Source organism: Pungitius pungitius, chromosome 5, assembly GCF_949316345.1.
Source record: "Pungitius pungitius chromosome 5, fPunPun2.1, whole genome shotgun sequence".
In the NCBI taxonomy this organism is placed as follows: domain Eukaryota; kingdom Metazoa; phylum Chordata; class Actinopteri; order Perciformes; family Gasterosteidae; genus Pungitius; species Pungitius pungitius.
Window position 1 is genome coordinate 2,393,034 of NC_084904.1, and position 21,250 is coordinate 2,414,283.

Consider the following 21,250-nt stretch of genomic DNA (forward strand, 5'->3'; position numbering starts at 1 on the left):
ACCGACATCTGTCCACAAGCCACAGTCCCGTACTGAGGAGGCTCTCCTCCCCACCTAAACCCGGGCCAACTGCGCCTGCGCCACAGATTAGAAGAACACGCTGCCGGGTCAGACCCCTGCAGCAGCACGCAAGGAGCCAACAGCCAACCCGGTGGAGGAGGTGGTGGAGGAGGTGGGGGGGGGGGGGGGGGGGGGGGTGTTTGGTTCCATCTGCTAACGCTTGAATCCCGTGAGCCACGAGTTTTCATCTTGTGCATTTGAGGGAGCGAAAGGTAATAATGGGATGAAACCAGTAAAAGGGCCACCACGCGAAACCTGACAACCACTACTGTATTCTTCCTTTTTTTTTTTTTGACCAAATGAAAATACTTATTTCAGCTTTCTCCGGGCAGCAGAAAATCCGCTCCTCCATTCATGACTCCTTACTCTAGCCCCTAAGTGCAGGAATGCGGATCAAAGGAAAGGGAAAAAGGCACCGCTCCTTACCCTCACACCCCTCCCTCCCCACCCGTGCACCACCCACACGTGCAGTCCCCCCATTTTTTTTTAGTCTCCATAAGTTGAAGAAGGAAAGCATCAACAACAACAACAACAACAACAACAAGGGCGAGCGGCCTATCCACTCCACCAACACCAGCTCCTGTCCTCGCTCCGCTTTTTCCCTGCAGCCGGGGACAAATCTTTTCGGAAAGTTGAGAGCTGTCCAAAACGGGACCACACACAGTCCACGAGCATTCAACTGCTGGGGGCAGGCAGACACACACACACACACACACACACACTCTCACTCACACACTCTCACAAAATGGCGGCTTTGACAGAAATTTCCTCAACCCCGAAGCTGCTTCATGAACTTAATTACGACCTTACTCCTGAGTGCAGTTCCAGTCGCCTTGTTTCACCGCTTGTGTATAAATGCAATGCGGTTTGGGGCGCCAGAAGAAGTTTAGATTTCAACAGATGAATTCAATTATTTTCAGGTTTCCCTTGGCCACTTGCCAGTACCTAAACAATAAACAACCCCCCCCCCCCCCCCCTCTCCCCTCCCCTCCCTCTGGCTTGTTTAGCAGCAACGACTAGCTTGCTTTTCTTCAAATCTAAACATGCCGATCCAATATGGAATTGCAAAAAAGAACAAGCCCGGCATTTCAAATTCAAAATAACACATGTTATCGAACAGCCAATGATACATCAGAAGTGTCTTACCTTCCACCCAGAGCTTCTCCACGTCCGTCTCCAAATTAGCTGCCCTTAAGCCCACGGCGAAAGCTCCGAAAATCATAAGGCCCACGACCAAAAACTTCCCGCAGTTCTTTTGTATGTAACAGCCCAGCCTGAATAAAAGTCTCTGGAACTTCGCTCTCAGCCATAGAGGTGCTTTCCTCCCAGTCGCCTTCCCCTACAACGAGACAAGAGTCCGGGTGTTAGTGTCCATTCAAAACACAGAAACATTGCAGTTACCTGGACAGGTACATCTGTAGGGTTTTTTTTTTTTTTTTTTAAGAGAAGAGGTTTGATTGTTAGACCGGCCAAAGAAATGACATCTACGGGTGGAGCCGAGAGCGTTTGGGTCAAGGAGCCTTTACGTAATTTGACACGAGGCACTTTGTCAGGGAAGACTGACAGTGTGGAGTCGCTCTTTGGACCGCGAACACGTCAGAAGCGCAGCCGTGATCAAGAGTCACTGTGTCACTCTGCTCGCCGACCTGGGATGGTTGAAACACACTCCTCTGCATAGGACCTCCAACAGACCACCGACGACCCCCCCCCCCCCCCCTCCCCCCCGTCCCCCGGATGGAGAACCACAGGTTCTGTCAAATCAGTAACACGTATAAACCCTAACCTTAGCGGGAGTCATGCAAAAAGGAGGAGAGCGTGGAGGTCACACACACACACACACACAGTCTGGTCCTTTTGTGTCATTCCGCTGATACAGCATGAAGATGCCAATTAAGAACGACGAAGGTGTCGCTCTGCTCCGTAATAGGTTTCCACCAGTGGATGGAGGTAAAATACACTGTTTGACAGTAGGTGGCCTCCCTGTGACACTGTTCTACACAGACATTCATATTTCAAATACACACACATTATATATATATATATATATATATATATTGAAAGCCTTCTTTGACTGCATAATCATGCTGTAACACGTAGTCCTGTTCCAATAACAGACTGAAAGAAGTACAATAACGGCTTCGGTATCGTGGGATCTTTCTCGGAGTGATTTGACACTGACACCCACACACTCCCACACAGACACACCACACAATGATATTAAAATACCCCCAAAAAAGGTGCATGTGCACCCCACACATCCTACTCCCACTCCCGGTGTGTCACGGCCTGTGCACGGGGAGTGGAGGAGCCCTCACAGGGGGATGGGGGGGGGGGGGGGGGGGCTCACAATATTCATGAAGGAAAGAAAGCAACCACGTGTTATATCTGTATTTACACACATATTTCATTTTGATTTACACCTCCTATAGCGAGTTCAGACACTGCCACACACACACACACACACACACACACACACACAGAGACCTCCACTAGCTGCAGAAAGAGGTCTTGGGACCGTTAGAGCTCGGGATGCGGCATCGCGTGCGCGGCCACAAACTTCTTTTCGCATCCTAAACAACAAACTAAAAACAGAAGCCGGTTCTGCACGAGAACGGTGTAGATGTTGCGGTGTAGATCAGATTCAGCGCTCTTCAACTTTGCCTTGACGCCCGGGTCCAACCCCCCTAACACCACCACCAACACCACCACCACCACCCCGTGCCCAGCCCGTCCCGTTACCTAGCAGCGACTGGACATGGTTTGGCCACCTTTTCTTTCTTTTTTTTTTTTCTTCCTTTTTTTTTTTGTTGGTCTGATCGGGGGAATACAATGAAACCAACACCACGAAGCTCCCGGTGTAAGATGAGAAATAAGCACCTGGGTGATTTGCTCCAAAGCAAAGCCCGCGTCGCAGTAACTCGGCCGCTGCAAATACTCCAAATCCAGCGGTGCGTTGCGGGTGAAGTCACCCCGGGTCCTCCGCGTTATCCTCGGCCGATCGGGGTCTCTGTTTTCCTGCTCGGAAGGCACATTAGCGGCCGAGGCCATGTTGCGGGGACTGCAAGACCGTTTCCCACTTTATAGTATCTCCCCGAAAGCGCGCAGCGATATCCCGGGGCAACAGAGTTTCACTCTCGGAGATCTCACACCCGCGAAGTAGGACTTCATACTCCTGTTGGAGACGGCGAGTCAAAGTCTGCGCCTTCCATCCCAACATTTCGCGATCCGGAGGGTCTCCGCCGCTTTCACCGCATTCACCGCGCCTCCCGGTGAACAAGAACGCAGGAGTTCTCTCAGAAAGGGAAGTGCGCAGAGGGATTCCCATACACGAGTCTTCGGGCGAGGAACCTCGATGGTCGTTGCATTCTGGTGAGATCTATGTGGTCTTCCCCTGGGCCGCGCGTCACGGCCAACTCTGAGATTCAATAGAAGAGGAGAAAAAGACCTCTCTCCATTCGGAGGCAGGAGGGGGAGGAGGAGGAGGCGGAGAAGGAGGAGGAGGAGGGGTGAAGGGTGGAAAAAAAGGAGGAAAAAAAAGAAAAAAGACTGGAGATCCCGCCTCTGGGGCTGTCAGATTGCAGGACTTTCTTGGATCTGATTGGTTCCAAGAGGGCAAAAATTACTCAGCAAACACGACTATTATTAGCTGCTTAGCAACAGCTCACTAAAAGTAGAGGGACCACCCACGCGGGCGGACCTCATGTGTGCATCTCCAACTTCAGGGGAGGCTCGATGAGAGCCAAACCCGCTCGGTGCGTTTTGCTTGTCTTGGGCTTCCACGCAGCGCCGCGTCGCCAGAAAAGAGGCACGTTCCACCGAGGGAGACCCTGCAGTCTGAGGCAATGCGCACGCTTTGAGTGACGGGGGGGGGGGGGATGCAGAGGAATGTATGAACCGCAATTTTAATGTTTGATGATATTTAGGTCGGGAGGTCAGTAGGAAGTTGTCAGCCACAAATGGACGCGCATCAAACCGGTCTTCATAGTGTGCAATTTACACATTTAATTTCTCTTATTTGTTTCATAAGCAGCAGTAATAGCAGGAATACTTCCGAAAACATCATTGTTTTTGGATTTAGTAATTCAATGTATGGTCACAAGGATAAAAATAACAAAACAGCTGTATATAAACATAGTAATAATAATGTTTATCTTTTTTGGTTTTTAACACATGGCTCTTATTCATCCTCGGTATCAGTTTGAATATACACTTTACTGATACTGATACTTCTATCATGCACTGCTACACACACACACACACACACACAAACACTCATTATTCAAATACCAGCTGTTGGTAAATGGTAATTTTGCCCATAATTGGTGATAAAAGCTTTGACACAAACAGACACAGGCCTCATGCCTACAATGTGGATTGCATTAATATATAATATTATTTGCATGACATTGGCCAACATTCTCTCATCACAAACCCATTATGAAAGTAGCATGATGCAGTAGTGAAAAAGTTTTACTTTTTGTCCTGCAGACGAATTGCTGACAAGACAAGCACTTCTCCAAGGATTTAAAATAATGTTAAATAAATAGACAACGTACCGATATTTTCAAAACAACATCTGCTTCCCAAATGTCATCATCTTCAAAAATACTCATATTGCCAAAATCACACCCAAGAACTATGACAGATAAACCTTTCCCTAAAAAACAACAACAAATCACTTACTTTAACTTGCTTTTTCTACAATTTAAAGTCACAGTTAAACAAATAAATTGATTGGTAGTTAGCCCATGTGACCTCTTTACTTTGTCCCCCGCAGTTCACACTTTACACCTGAGGCCCTTTGGAGCCCCAGAGCGGGTCATCCGGCTTCCAGCGGCGCACTTACCATCTTCAGTCCAGGTGGGGAAAGCTGTCAGAACAAATCTGTAATATCCGCCCCCCTGTGGAGACCCAAACGTGTCCGTTATGATGCCTGCTTTATTGTCACAAGGAGAGAGAAAAAAAGGCATCGTAATCCCTCTGGGTCCCATGCATTGCGAAAAAGGTTCCCTCTCAATTGCGTGGCTGTTTCTGTTTGGCCACGTGGGTGGTCCCGTTTGCTCCATGGGCAGGACTCTTTGACTGTCACGTGATTAGTCCAACACTATAAACAGTATACCAACCCCTGCACTGCAGCATCCCACTTGGTCAGAGAGGAAGGCGGCAAAGAGATACGCGCTCTCCAAAAAGCACGTCACACACCTGTGCACGCACCGGTCCGTACACAAATACAACTGCGTATAAATGAGTGTACATTCGTACCATTTTGCTCATGAAAGCGGACAACTGTTGTCAAGAAAAGAGAGACTCAAATGATCCCGTCAATGCCATGCTTCAGCAAACCAATACTTTTCTCTCTTGGGATTGTTTGCAACAATAATACCACTGGGTGAGAAAACAACATCCAAAGGGGCACAGAGTCGGGCTGTGATGCCCCACAAAAGGCTACTCCACAGAGCCAGGGCGGTTTTACAGCCAGCAGGAGTCATATCTGCTGCGCCGTAGAAGCGTTGAAGTTCATGTCGTGACGGTAACGCTGCAGGACTCCTTCAAAGCGCCCTTAGGCCCTTGTGGTCGTCCCCAGTGAACACTGTAGCGTGGAGGCTGTAAAGATATGCCTTTGACCAAACATGAACGTTATCCTTTTAATTCATTTATTATCATGAGTTAGAATGGATGAGCTGGATTTATTGTTTGCTTAAGGATTTATGCCAAATCAGTTTGTTTTCATATTGTGATCTACTAACAGAATTTTGATAGCAACGAGTATGTCATGTACAGGAATCATTGAAAAAAAGCCATGGGCGCTGCCAGCAGCTTCTAGACGCTGTACAGGAGCGATGTGCTGGGATCGGTTGCTTCTGTCTCGCTCCTCTATTTGACCAATCCTGCTCAAGAATGAGGTTCGGAGCGCCTGAGCTCATTTACATACGGACACAGAAATACAGGCATAAATGAAGAAATACAGAAATGTAGAAATAAATACATGTAGAAAGAAAGAAATGTAAATCGATTTATTTAATGATGTTCTGTTTATTTTGGCCATGCACTTAGCCCATATCACATTTTTGTGCAACCTCTGTGATAAAATTGGTGCTGAGGGACTAATAGGAATATTGCCATGTTCCCAGAAGTAAGCAATTTCTTTGGTGAATACAATATTATAAAAAATAACAGAATCAAGAATCAAGACATATTTGAGCCAAGTTGTATCGTGTTTCTATCTCTATGTTCACTAAATAACACAGAATACCTCCACAATATCTCTTCTCGGAATCCCCATGCTGGTATCATTTCCAATATTTTTTGGCAAGTCATAAATCTATCTCCTCTTCCTCCATCTTGACCCAGTTGCCGGCTCCCTCCTGGTCCACGATGGCGGCCTGGGAAGCAGTGCGGGTTGAATGCACGTCAAGGGCCCGCTGGAATGTTTATGCTCCGGCTCAAGGTTGTCTTCAATCATACACGGAGCTGTTTGACAGCTCGCAGCACCGCCTGGCCTCTGTTTATCTCGCCCGATTTCCGACTGGCTTTGTGTGCATCAAGCAGCAACACAGAGAGAGGTGGACCAAAATCATCCTGATTTGATACAGAAAAGTTTTTGACCGGTTCAGAAATGGTAAACTCTCTAAAGAAAAAAAAAAAAAAAAACGTTTGAAATACTTCAAGTGGATTTAGTATTTCTTGTAAGATATAGTAAGATGAGTTTGCACGGTATTCAAACAATGAAAAGGTTTTAATTTGTCCGGTCCTTGTGCGTGTTTGATTCTATACGTAGTGACATATTTTAGTGGTCATGTTTGACTAAATCGGAGAAGAAAAGTGCGGCAGAAAGGGAGTGAGCGTCAAAGAAAAACTCAGATGAACGTTCATTCTGGTTTGAGGGCATTTAGGTGCTTTTAAGTTCTGTCGGCCTCAATTGGGCAATGGAGTCCACTTCACTGTTTGGCCGATATTTACTTTGAGATCCGGGACAGACAATGTTGGAGCAGGTCTGATATTTAGACAAGGCAGCAGTCTGTTCTGCAGAACTGGCCTGAGAAGCTGTAATTTTTGGAAGCCAATTCAGCCTCCAATGTTAACAGGAAACGTGCGCTGCTCTGAATGTATACAAGTGGCCTCAACAAATAAGCAGTATCATACAACATCAACGTTGTGGCTCCATAGAGAGACGTGGTTTCAAAAGAATGGAAGAGAGGCAACCTTAAATAGGAAGAGGGGGACCGGTCACTCGGCTGGAACTTGTCTCTCAGCAAAATCAAGAACAATGTAAAGAAATGCAAGGAAACTTTGACTCGCACTCTCACTCACAAACAAATATACTTGTTCACATCTGCAGCTGTGCACATTTGGACTTCACACATTGACCTTGGTAGAAGGTGTTCTTGCTTCCACTTGGGCTTAGGTGGTTCTCTGTGGGAGGCCCGAATGGAAAAAGTGACACATTTAAAGGTAAGAACCTCATAAGCTGTCCAGACGCCTGTTTACTCACTCAGGCCTCCTGTTCAGCTTAGAGCACCAGGAACTGTTACCTTTCTCAATGGAATCCAAGCTCATAAACAAGCAGCATCAACCTCCATTAAGATGCATTAGCACAGAGCATGGACACACACTAAATACCTCCCACATAATACTAATGTTCGAAAGGAGATGGGCCTAACAGCATTATGGACTGTAATAGACTGTAGTTATAGGACTTTGCGTTTAATAGGTTCTCTGCGGAACACAAGGTACACTTAGATGTTTTAATTCCAACCCTTGTGGTGTTTCAAATGGCTTCAAACTGTGATGAAGTGTTAGCATATGTACAATGATGTCAAGAAGATATATTTACAGTTACTACATTTTTAAATGTAACCAAGTTATTGTTATGACATAACCATAGTCCACACATTTTGACATAATTACTGACATAAACGCCCTTGGAGATTGTGAACGTCTAACTATTATGCTATTGCATAACGTCTGTTGGAATTTGGGCGTCCTGACAGATAGAGGAGTATTCTGGCACATTGAGTTTCTGTGCAGCCACAGTGGATTGTTTTGACCATTTCAAGGACTCACGTTGGAAATTGGATCCGTTTCTTTATTAATTGGTCCTCCCAGGTTGAAATGGAGATGCAACATGGGAACGATCCCTTTCACAGAGAGCAATCTCAAAAAAAAGGGGAATGAAAACGTCGAAGAGAGACGAGAGACGCATATGGTGAGAGAACAAAAGGTTTTGTTATTTCAGAATCACGGGTTGGAGATGGAAGTGAAGACCTGCAGCGGGCGTGCTGACAGCACCTGCAGCACAACCACTGGGACTGCATTGACTCTCGTGTGGCTCATCAATGCACCCTCACAGTCATCATCTGCTTGTTCTTCCAACAGTGCCATGAGGTCATGGGCTTAAGTGGCCAATTAGCCCCAGCACTGTTAAATCCAGGCCATCTCCAGCGAAAGCAAGAGCAATGAGATGAGGAGGGGGAATTTATTGCCGCTCTGCGGGACGTCTGTGAATAGAGGATTGTGAAAGCTGTCTGCCACATGCCTGTCATCTTATCCCAACACCTGCAGATATGCGAGTGCATTGCTCACTCGTGTCTGAGGCCGTCTGGTCTGTTCTGGTTGAACGTCTGGTAGGGCTCACTGTGAGGTCTGACTGGAGCAGGGAGGGGAAATAGCTGTCATAATTACCCAGGCTTGTGCCTTTCAGTTAAAATCCCAGTTTCCTAATCACGTTCTTGTATAATTCATGTGTAATGGTCAGGATGTTGGCACATTCTCCTCTGGCTGTCTCTCTGCTCAGCATTGTTATTGGGGAATATTCGTCTGTAATCGCTGCTGAATAAAAAACGACGTATGAAGCCACAAGGGGGATGCGCAGCAGCCTGCGAATGAATCTAGGAATACGTGCTAAAAACGAGATTAAAAGGAGGATTTGAGTGGTGAAAGAAAAGAGTATACATGGAGTATATGGAGACCTGACTTGACATTTCCAAAAGGAAGGGATTAACGCAAACAAGCTAGATGTGATTGAGGAGCATTCATTGGCTGCAGTTTAATTATTGCTTTGACTTTCCATCGACCGCCAAGGACTGTTGTGTATACAGTGAATGACAGCTTATCAGAATCCACAGATAAGCTTCACAGAGGAGGTGCTCGTTCAAAATTCTTGGCAATGCTCAGAATTGCATCCGCTCAATTCAAAAGCGCCATTGTTCGTCGTTGCCGCGGCACTTTCGCGTCTGACGTAACCGGTGCTCTGTGCGTGTCTGCTGCTGCCATCTCGTGAAACGCAGGAAAAATAATGAGAGGAGACTCATTACGAGTCGAGGGAGGAAAGGTTAGATCTCGAAGAACTCAGTCATTAGCTGAACTATGCAGTGAGGCATACTGAGAGCGTTTGTAGGTTTGGGTCCCCACACGTCCATCTGTTCCCCCACCACCGCGCTGCTGTGTAGCAACGTCAAACCATCTGAAACAAAGTTAGCGCTTGTTGGTGTATAAATGCACCCTCGGTTTTATCGATAGTGACACAATGAGAGAGAACGCGGACGCGACTTTTACGAAATACATTTAAGGAGCTGTTTTGGAGCATCCAAAAAACAGCCGCAATAGCATTTATCTCTGGCGTTATCATAACATGTTTCTATTGAAAACTCAACATAATGTGGAGCCACCCTGAAGAAATGCAGCAAAATCTTTGTTAGACTTTCCGTCAAATTCAACCAAGACAAATGGTTCCCCTCGAGCATCCGGACAAAACATGAAAGTGTGCAAAATAGGATGATTTTATCAGTACTTATGATGTCATTTCTGCTGAAAAAAAGATGGGGGTGAGGCCTGATCAAGCTGTTGACTAAACAGAGTGACAATGTAACTATATATAGGCTTCTTTATACTGTACATATCAGATTTCTTTGGGTTTAGTTCCAAAACCAGCGTGAATACATAGAAAATATAACTTAACACCATTTTGGGTTTAAATTGATCACATGATCTTCATAAGCAATTACTGTTCTTTTAGTTCTAGTTATTTTTGCCATTTAGTAGCTGCAGTTCTGGAGCTACATACTGTATCATGTGATCTTTAAATGCAATCATATCATGTGATTGTCTTCTATCTATAATTAATTCCGTTTTATATTGTTGGAAAATATTGGTCAGATGACTCCCTGCCGGGGATCCCAGGAAACTTAATTGTCACACTAAAAATAATTCTGCTTTGTTTTTATATTTTAAATAAAGCATAAAGGCAATAATTAGGAACAGTCAGTAATCTTCTATACCGCCTCTCCTTAGAGAGTCGATCCTGGGCGGCATCGGGGTACACCCTGGACTGGTCGCCAGTCAATTGCAGCGCTGACACGGAGACAGACAACCGATTAGTAAATAACTGGTACGGTCGTGCTCTGCTCTTAAATTGTGGGGTGGGGCAGAGCTGTAAAGCAAGATGATGGGTCAATTATCATGAAAGGGAACATTTCCTCCATTGCCAAAAAGCTCAACAAGTCTTCACTGGCAGTCCCTCACACGAAGTCACACAACTGTACAAAGACACACGAGCAACCGAAACACAGGGCGGGGGGGGGGGGGGGGGGGGAGGGAAGGGCCCATCCACTCAAAGGATGGGTTCTTCCCGTAACAACCGTAACATCTGAATGAAGGAAGTGCCCTCACTCTGTCATTGTTTTGAGCGGTCATTCCAAAAGAGGTCAAGCATGACTTAAAAGGAAACCTAAGAAGGCCCAATCACGCTCACAAAGCCCACAGACACTTTTTCCTTCTGCACCCCAAGACAAACACACACACACACACACACACACACACAATATATCGAAGGATGATCAAAAGTGCCGCTGCGGACATAGACAGAAAATCTAAACATGTTTACACACACACACATGCCTGACATACCACGAAATGGCTTGAACAAATACATGAGTCACTCAAACCGTCCACCACTGACAATTGATCAGAGAGGGCCTCGTACGTATTTCAAACACACACACTCTGACTCCCCTGTGACTCCCCTGACCTTTGACCTGAAGTGAAGGGGGTTGTTGTCTGATGATGCGGGTTCATTCCCCGTGTGTGAGGTCATTTCCTGCCACAGTGACTGTGAGGAGTGGAAAGGGGCAATATTGGTTGACCTCAAAAGAGGGCCGAGTGGGCGGAACAGAGGGGGGCTGATCGTGTGGGACGTTACCCAGCAGGGCAACACAATATCGGGTGAGAGATATGTCTTTGAAATAAGAGTTCCAAAAGGGCTGAGGTCCTAGTTGTAACTATTTGCTGGGTTATATGTGAGACTACTGGTTCCAGTAAGATCCTTGCTAACGCAATGGACCTTTTTAGACAAATGCGCCATTTAAGTATTGTTGAAACTACGAGGACTGAAACGGCAACCACAACTTAATTTGAGGTGGGATGCGCTGTGTACCACATCCGCCAACCAAAAAGGGCTCCACTGGATAAAAAATAGCCAATCCCTATTTAGTTACCATCTTTATTTAATGTTAGTGATTACTTTATTATATTTGGTTGGAGCCTCTTGGCCAGATTTCTAATCATTTAACTGTCAGGGTATCAATGTATTTGACATCAAGTGCAACAATTAGATATTTCATAGAAGACAGATGTTAGAATTAGCTGATATTTTACTTTTAAGGGCATGAATCTCTCTTTGTCTTCTTGGGAGAGGATAACATCATGGGTAATATTGTGCTTACTGTCACTCAGATATTTCTGCTCTACTTTTTCTCCTGAGTAAACAAGCGATATGAGTAGACTCACACAAGCATCACCCTTGTTGCAATAAACCGTGGCCCTGAGCGACATGTTCTACCAAACAGAGCCCTTTCTATGACCGAACCAAAATGCTCTTTGTTTGCCGTTTATGTCAGAACGAGAGTCTGTGTATATACATCGGAGGGAAAGGAGGGGAAAAGGACAGAAAATGAGGAATCTGCTCTGAGCTGCGTTTGTAAACAAGACAAACATAATTAGCATCCTAAGAGCCACATCTGGCTCTGGTCGAGCGGAGCCTGGACTCTGATTGAGGAACCAAGTAGGCGCCATTGATCCTTCAGAGTTGTTTCAGAATGAAACCAAAAAAAAAAATGAAGTGAATGAAAACTTTGTCATTTTGTGCTGCAAAACGAATCATCACTAGTGAAAATATCACATGCAAACACTACATTTCCCTTCATAAGTAATGTGCAGTAAAGTGGGCTGTTGGTAAAGAGATACTTGTAGTTTTCAATTTCCTGTCAGTTCAAATACTTGCATCAGGTTTCTTTTTTTCCCTGTGGCTTAACCTGTAGATTATTATTCATCTGTTTATCACTTGTCTGTTTATACAATCGGGTTGATCCCAAGGACCCATAATGCAAGAAATGTGTGCACTAAGGCTATAATATGTTTGTCTATGTGTCTAGAACTGAATATATTTCTTCAGTATTTTTTATTCATGTGCATTACATGTTTAAACTTCATTCTTCAGACTGCTCCTTGGGTCATCTTATATTTTGTATTTCAATTAAATTACAATACTGACAAACAAATACTGACGCGTTTCTACCATTACGACAACAGCAACTTCTAGGGGTTTTATTGTTGAGACCATTGCTGAACAAAGATCTGTAAAAATGTCAAAGCCTTTAAAAGACAAATGAAACAATTAAAAACCAAGTGAATGTCAGAATAGGTTCCTGGCTTGTATTTAGCGGGCAGCTCCAGCGTATATACAGAACGCAGTTTCAGCTCTACAGAACTGTGTGTAAAAACTATTGTGCTGCAAAGAGCGAGCCCCAAACACGCCCCGCGGGAACCATCCTTTTCTTCTCTTTATGGGAAAGGCCTTAATTCATGGAGACAAACAGGGCCATCATTATATTTAACAGAGTATCATAAACATTCCTGCACGCTGGATTGAAATGGTGAATGCGTCTGGCTAGATGGACGGTTGGGTGAACACAGGGGCGCGACCTCCCAACACACACTCGCACAAAGTTCTCCCCTAAGTGCACACCTGTATGAATCATAGGTATGAATGCACCCTGGGCTACAACCTAGTTAGAACAACAGTGGTGTTCAGCAGGGTAGGATATGATATAAACATTTTTTCTATAATATTTTCATCATTATCATTATGGTTTTTTTTTCAAATACTGTTTTTTGTTGCCGCTGGAATGACCTTTAACGTTTAAAAGAGCAGTTTATGACTGAGTATTAATATGCAAAATGGTTGTAGAGATGTAGTGGAGTACTGTCTACCTGGGAAGAGAATGAAGTTGCTCTCCGAATGAGCTCTTAGTGTGTGCTCATGCATGTGAGCGTTCCCCCAGTGGTTAGCTCGCAGCAACCATTCCTCACTGCCCTCATACGGCGGTTACAGACTCATACGTTGTCACGGAAGCGTAGCATCCACCACTCTCGGCCTTATTTAAGAGGCACTGGAAAGTAATGTAAAGGAGAAATGCTCCTAAAATTGTATTATGCCTATTTAAGAATAAGTTAGGTGAACAACAGCACCCATGCAGATACCTCTGAGGGTTACTGCAGTAAAGATGAGGCTCTAAAGGAAAACTAAAGACACCCTGTCTTTTGATGTCTTTCTTTATACCCCTAGCCAATACAGGTTAAACTAAATACGGATATGGTTGGATATTTGTTTTTTATCTAAACTCACTTTTGCACCATCTCACTGGACTTGCAGATACGTACGTAATCCGTGACCTCTGCGTTGAACGGAAACACAAGGAGCAGCGGACTGCTGTTCAGCACCAGCGGCGTAAATTGGGCTTCAGCGTCTCAATCAGGGACATGCTGACATGAAGAGCCGGGGATTCAACGAATTTGAGGACAAACTGATCTCAACCCGGAGCCACGGCCTTTTTCTGTGGCACAGCTCCTGCACACAGAACCTCGCGTTCTGTTCTGCTGAAGGTCTGGTTCTGGATTGAAATATAAATAATGAATGTGTAGCATAGAAAGTGGTCTTTGTCTGAAGGGAAGGGGGAAATGGAAAGGCCATAAGTCAGCCATACCTTGGGTCTGATGTCTTTGCTTTTGGTGTGTGTATTCATGTCTGCAGATGTGCGTAACCAAGCCAAAGTGACTAATGAAGCTGATTATTTCTAGCTGTCAGGCAGGACATCCTGCTTGCATTGAGGGCCATGTGGGGCTAGCTGCTGATGACCTCAACACATGCTTTAGTTCTGAGAAGAAAAAAAAAAAAGCATTCTTGATAAACACATCAATGTTTGGAAACAAATGCCCTCATCCTAACGGATTCTGCATGCATGTCAGATGAATGTGTTTCAACCCTCTCACCGCTGAAAGATGTGTGCCATATAGCATTCTTGCATTTGATAAAGACAGTTAGCCTCAGGTGCATCGCTCTGATTACGAAGCGGACCCAGGAGAAATACTCTAATTCGTGGTGGAGCAACAAAAACTGTCCAAAAGCGAAGGCGATACTTTAGATGCGACACTAGCACCAGATGAACTCCTTAAAGCCCGGAACCAGATGCAGAATAACAAATCAACCAGCCCCAGTGCTTTTCTTTCCAAATTCTGCAAAGCATTTTGGTTCATTTTAAGGCCAGGAGAAAGAGAAATACATTTACAGAAACCTGAAAATGTATCAGTTCAATCTTTTAAAAATCAGACTCAAACTAAAGAGCTTAATCACCTCACTGATACAAAAAGACAGATTGATTGAAGATGACACCGGCACCCCTAATCCAGGAATTAACCACGGCCACACACGAGGAAACAGAGAAACATATTCCTGGCTCGGATGAAGCAGAGTGTATGACATCCTTTCATAAAGTCAAACCGCCCTCCCTCATTACCTATTTTCCCTTTACTCATGTGTATTCATCATTGTCAAAAAAAAACCATTCAGGACCCACTTAATCAACACCTTTTCTAAATGCTCAGTCATGCAGCAGTTTATATAAACAGTAATGATCCCGAAAGGTTAAAGGTGGAAAAATGCAATGCTAACAGTTGACTGATGGAGTCCAATCAGACTCTTTACTTAAAGAACATTACATGGTGCAATTTGGGGCACTCAGCAGTGGACTCATATGTAACCCTGTCTGTTCAGCACCAGACCTTCTCATTCCAAGTCTCTGCAGTCTCCTGACGCAGATGCAGCCCACATTTCACTGGAGGGGCACAAAATGTCTCTGGAAACAGTTTCAGGGTTTGAGGCCTCATTGAGTGTTGATTTTAATTGAGCACAAGTATGTGTGTGTGTGTGTGTGTGTTTGTGTGTGTTTGATGTATATTATTGTGTGCAGAGTTTGTGTGCTTTACATTTGTGTGTATGCACTCTCACTGCTGTACTTGCAGATCGTTAGGCCGATGGAGGGATATGCTTTTGTGCTTGTGATTACTGGTACACGGGGTAAAAGCAGCTTTTGTTTGGGTGTGAGTATTTGGCTGGATGTGCATCGTAAGAAGGATCATCCTCATGGCCTATATGGCATTTAATAAGCAGCATATTATGCGATAGACCTCAGTAAATCCATAGCTTAATAGTGTACAACTATGTTCAGTTTAAAACAATGAAACATCAGCATTTTACAACATAAATAATCCATCACAAATATTCTGCCTATCAAAAAGATGTACCTGCATCTTTGTCAAGAGGAAACACTTTATTCTGGCAGGTTGATGGCCCGATGAAAAGCACTCTGTTTGGCCAGCTAGTCAATATATTTGCAAATAACACAGTAATCTCCCCACGGCAGACCAAACAATGGCGGTATTTGCTTGCTTACTTCACATAAAAGGCTGGCTCACTCGTTCCCTCTCATACACACGCAAAGGCAAACATTCCCTTTATTTTTGCAGACATCTCTCTTTCTCCTTCTTTTATTTCACTCCCTTCCCGCTCTAAGCCCGGGAAGGGAGCACTCATACACTCACCCCGGAAAACAAGCCTGGAGGTCTCGAAGACCACACACGGTGCACAGCGCACGGACCTCTCCCCGACTCTCCTTCCGTTTTTTTCCTGACTCACGTCTCTCATTCCGAAACTGTCTCACATGGTCACTCTGTCCCTCCCTTTCCCCCGACCGAGGCAGAGTGAAGGTCCTGCGCCCTCTCGTCTCTCACTGCACTCCAGCGAGAGTTAGATGTTGTGCTCCCCAGGTTTGTTTGAATGTGAACTGAAGAGGAGATGGTCACTCAGTGTGACATTTATGGCGGCGAGACCACCCAGCCGGCCAGTGCCAAGACACGGCGAGTAGAGGCTTTATTTTTCAACGCCTCCGCTGTTCCCAGGGCCTCAGAGCTGAATGAGAGTAATCCCTCGCTGTCACCAGTGTGTGTGAGATTGGGACAAGTAGTCACTTGTGTAGCACCCAGGTGAGGGTGTTCAAGCACAGTGTGCGTTTTGTATTGATTAAGCGAGGAGGAGAACGTAAGAAGAGGGGGAGTCACGTGAGGTGGGATTTGCTGAGGCAATTCCCTCTAGTGGCTGCCTGGATGAATAGTCGAGGTAGAGCATTAACACCTGCTTTTGGAATGTCAAAGGTTCAGGGCAGTGATTAGGGTCGTGGAAGGGATTAATAAATACTGGAAACTGGAACGGTTTAAAACGTTAGCTTAAAAAACTTGATAGTTTTAAATATATTCTGAAATACGTTCAAAAGAACAAAATCCAGCCACCGTATACAAAGATGTTGATTTTGTTTAACAGGTGCTTGAACTGTCGGACATTTGAAAAGCCCTGGTGTTGAATATTTCTGGATTTCAACAGCATCTCTAAGACTCTCTCACTGCCTTGCAATGTGTCTGGATAGAGTTCATCTTTGCCTTATGAGGAAGTATAAAGGCCAGAGTGGCCTTGATGGAGTTGGTCTGACATGGTAGCTGATACTGTGGATAAGGAGGCCCGACTGCGTGTTGGGTGGCACTGTGTGTGAGCTGGGGAATTACAGTGTCTCCAGACCACACACAGACAGACAGAGAGAGGGATGGAAGGATGAATAAATAAGTATAATATTAGGCCACCGGGCATTGTGACCTTATAATAGGTCAAGTTCCCATGTAGACCGGGGGATTTTTATGGATTTGATATTGTCAAGCAGGTCAAGCTGCTAGGAAAGCATTGAAACACCCGATCCATGAAGACATATATATACAGCCTATTTTCAGACACTTTAAAATAGCAACGTTGATTTATGTCATTTTGGGATGTCACAACAATAGAATATGCAAATAATACTCATGACTTGCTTTGTGGTTGCTAAGATTTTCATCCCAACAACATGTTCACATGAACTATGTGTACTACTGACATGAGCTATATGAATTTGATGTGCCAAATGCGTGGAGCAGTGGCACCTCAAGGTTTCAAACATAAGAAGAAGCAAATGGAGCAAATGGTAACATCACTGTTTCCAGCAAAAAATATGGAATAAAAAGAACACATAACTACACAGAGTACTCAGAAGCAATATATTTTTGAACTGGTTTGTTCATAATAGCCTCCTTTGACCGTGTACACCTCACACTCCAGTACCTCTGATTTGGATAGATGATAGCCCCTGGTATCAAAGAAATGACAAAAACCAAAATGGAGAAATATCACAATGAATACGGATTTGTTTATCCTACGAGATATATTCTCTGTGCCTGTTGGAGCCTTTCTTTGTGATTCACTGTGAAGTCTTCCAGCCCTGACTTATGTGTTAGGGGGGAGTGCACTGCAGCCATGAAGGGGAAAGCAATGTGTGCTAAATGGTCCATACGCATGGCTCAGCCTTGCTGTGCAAGCCCCTCTGGACCCCATATGGTGTGCGCTACATGCATGGACGCATGGAAGAGCCCTCAGCAAGACTGCTCCCCTCCGAGTAACATCCCATAAAACACTGAAACTCGTATGCAAACACACACATACACAAGTAAGTGTAATACACACAGCGCCAGTATTTTGGTAAATTCATAATCAAGACCATTATCAAGCTATTTTATGGGATTTCTCCTGAAGCAAAGACACCTATGCTCAAAGTCGTAGGTTCACATTCAAATGCAATCTCAGAACCACACAAACACATTGCAATCTCACACACTTCACTGTTATCTGTAAACACAACACAACAACTTTGGCATACAAAATCATCCCAATCAAGACAGGAATGCGCCCTTGTCTCCACATCTCCCCTGTAGGAAGTGAACCACTACAGACACCACGTTGTACTCCCTCATTCCTGATTATGAAGTGGGGAGTGGAGGGGAACATAATTGCATGCTTAAACGCCTGAGAAATGGTCGTCCAATTCTGCTGAGTCGGTGCTTTGTGTGCCCTCATTGTTGGTACGTGCAGTCATGCAGCTCTTGTCCCTGTCGGTGTTCATGTTTGGTTAGGGGTGGTTCAGAAGAGTGGAATTGGGGGAAAACGCTGTCTGGCGGCCAGATATTTTATTCCAAGACCTAGCACTTTGTGCCCGTCCGCCATGCACGGCAGGAGGAGGTTGGCTGGGACCAGAATGGAGTAAAATCACAAGCTGTTCCTTCTTCCAGTGAAATTTTCACACACACTCGTTGTCAGACATTTTAATGCGCTGTTTAAAGTCCCCGTGGAGAACACACAACTACAAGGATGCGCCTGTCCTCCAGACACATGCAAACGCGTGCACGGGAATGGTCAACGGTACTTAATGCGGCCAAAGCAGACGAACAAAAGGCTCCTCTACGGGGCTGCAGTGTAATGAGGGTCCGTTTGACTGTAAATATGTTGCTCAACAGAGTTTTCCATTCCACTGAAGGACAAAAGGAACAAGCCATCAAATTCGGGTCATCGGAGGCTTCTACTTTGGCCCCGAAATGATCGTCAGGGGCAGGATTCCCCAAGCACAGGTGGTATAGTAACAAGTGGCCGAAAAGAAGATCAAGCTAGTGGCTTCTCTCTGAGCCCCCATTTCATTGCTCGTACTTCCGAGCTCTGCGACATGCAGAGGGGAATGCTCGGAGGTTTTCATCTAATTAGACCTCTTGTGTAACTGAATACCTTTAGAAACAGAGACAGGAAAGAGTCTATAACAGCAAGAGGTGTGGGGTCAAAAAATTACTTGATTCTGTTCGAAGATGTTTGGAAGAGATTCAAATTTTAGAAGAAATTAATTAAAAATAATTACAGTGCTTCTATTGTGTCCGGCTTTGCTGTAGGAACACAAGTTTCCATTGAACCCAATTTACAGATCATAACATTTCATCAAATGCAACTGTTTTTAATTTAACAATATCCCAACTGCTGTAGTCGAGTGAGGTGGCAAGCGATGACGGGTGGGAAAAGTAGCCGAAACATCATGACCAATCTCATTCAGCCCTTTTTATTAAAAGCCATGCGGGATATGATGATCTTAGACATGCAACGTCAAATTAATCCAAGTGTTTTTGGTTTATTTAAGTGGTGACACACTAACACCCTGAATTAATTATTGAATTGGATAGCAAAGCAAGGGATTGAAGACAAATGGGAAAAAAGGAAAGAAAAGAAAAGCATGAGTTATCAACCTAATTTTCCATCTCTGCAATCAATGCGAATGAGGCTGAAACTGTCAGTTTTGGCATGGTGGTAATTGCTTTTGGCCCGTAGCGGACCTTCTGACTCATGAGAGAGATTTGGCGGAACACAGATGGAGTATTTCCCAAGCTCCTGAGGGCTGTACAAGTCCTCCACTCAGGCCTTCCTCTTCAAACACTGATTAGGACCAACAACAGACGTTTGACAAACGCTATGTTTTATTCAATTCAAACTTTGACTGCCAAATTTAATGAAATAAAAATGAAAACCATTGTTAGCAGTAGGAAACAGCCTCTACCAGATAAATAAGTTTACTAAAACTGCCCTTTTGTAAAGATGATAAATAAAATGTGGGGAAATTTACCTTATTTAGCATCTTCAAATACCACAAAGCGTCAGAAAGGTGCTTAACATCAAATAGTTGTATTTTACTTGAGATTTTCTTCTATTTCATGTATCTTTACACTCCTAATACACGCCATTTCAGAAGAAATACTCTTAGCATACAAACACTGTAGCATGATGAATTAAAATATGATTACGGACAAATGCTAACAATATTCTGCATTACGAGTAATTTTAATTTGATACTTTTAGTACTTTTAGCTGACTATACATCTGCTCTACTTTCACTTGAAGAAACGTTTTAATTCACATTTACTTTCACACTGTGGAGTTACTACTTTGGTGCATCTTCCACACAAAAATGTTTTTTTCTTTTTCAAGGAACAAAGATTTAACATTCAAAACGTGAATCTGGTAATCGGAACCTTAACGTGCATGTGAAACTGGAAAATAAATATACATACATGTATATGTATGGAACAGGACATCAAATAACTCTTCATTTTGGAAAATAAACCCACTCAACATATTCAACTACTCTTCTGTGAGAACTTCTTATCTGCAGCCAATGATCTATTTATCCCAACGCTATCTGCTTGAGCGGTAATGTATTATTGTAAATGAGGCCAGAAAAAGGCCCTTGTGGTTCATTGAGAGTGTGTGAGTGTGTGTGAGATCCAATGCAGTATGTAAACCATTTGACATCAGTGTTTGGGCTCTCTTTATGAGAACATCTGCGGCAGCTGCCCTATAAATTCTCAGTGTTGAGAAAACAGGAACAAAAAATTACATTTTTGTATGGCAGTGTACCATGGCGAGAAGCAGACCCGGTTGTGCCTCATCTGCAGGGCCACAGCCAACGTTTAGGGAAAGTCAAATCGGGGATGGAGAACTGAGACGTGTTACTGTGTGTTTACACTGACTATTCTACACAGCAACAGACAACCTTGCAGTTCCTGATGGCCATCATGTTCAACCCAAAGGACAGATAAACACATATTGCTTTTGAATTTATTCCGACCATAAAATCGTGGGTCTTCCACACTGAATCACTTCCTTTCTTTCACTTTCTGGCACTTATGGCACTTTCTGCCCTATTCTCTTGACTGTTGAGCAATATTGGTTGACAGGAAGATGCTGTTGTGGTAAGCCTTTATGATTGTGATTATGATTGTCCGTGCTCTTACTCCATAGTTCAACTCCAACCTTACCTCTGGGTAAAAATGCAGTCACCAAGTTTTTAAATGCTAAAATCCTTGATGATTCAATACTTACAGTGAGCTAATGCAAAATACTGTTCTCACAAAC

The 21,250-nt window shown here is 44.2% G+C and overlaps 1 protein-coding gene across 3 annotated transcripts in view; it reads right to left on the reverse strand.

Annotated features, from left to right (window-relative positions):
- The window catches only part of ptch1 (patched 1), a 42,701-nt gene extending 39,190 nt beyond the window's left edge, over positions 1-3,511 (reverse strand). For all 3 annotated transcript variants that reach the window (XM_062562261.1, XM_037483186.2, XM_062562262.1), the window contains exons 1-2: positions 2,938-3,511; positions 1,207-1,399 (exon numbers count right to left, since the gene is read on the reverse strand). In XM_062562261.1, the coding sequence (XP_062418245.1) occupies positions 1,207-1,399; positions 2,938-3,108 (364 nt within the window). In that variant the 5' untranslated portion in view covers positions 3,109-3,511. The remainder of the gene's footprint in view (positions 1-1,206; positions 1,400-2,937) is intronic.
- Positions 3,512-21,250: the final 17,739 nt, after the last annotated feature.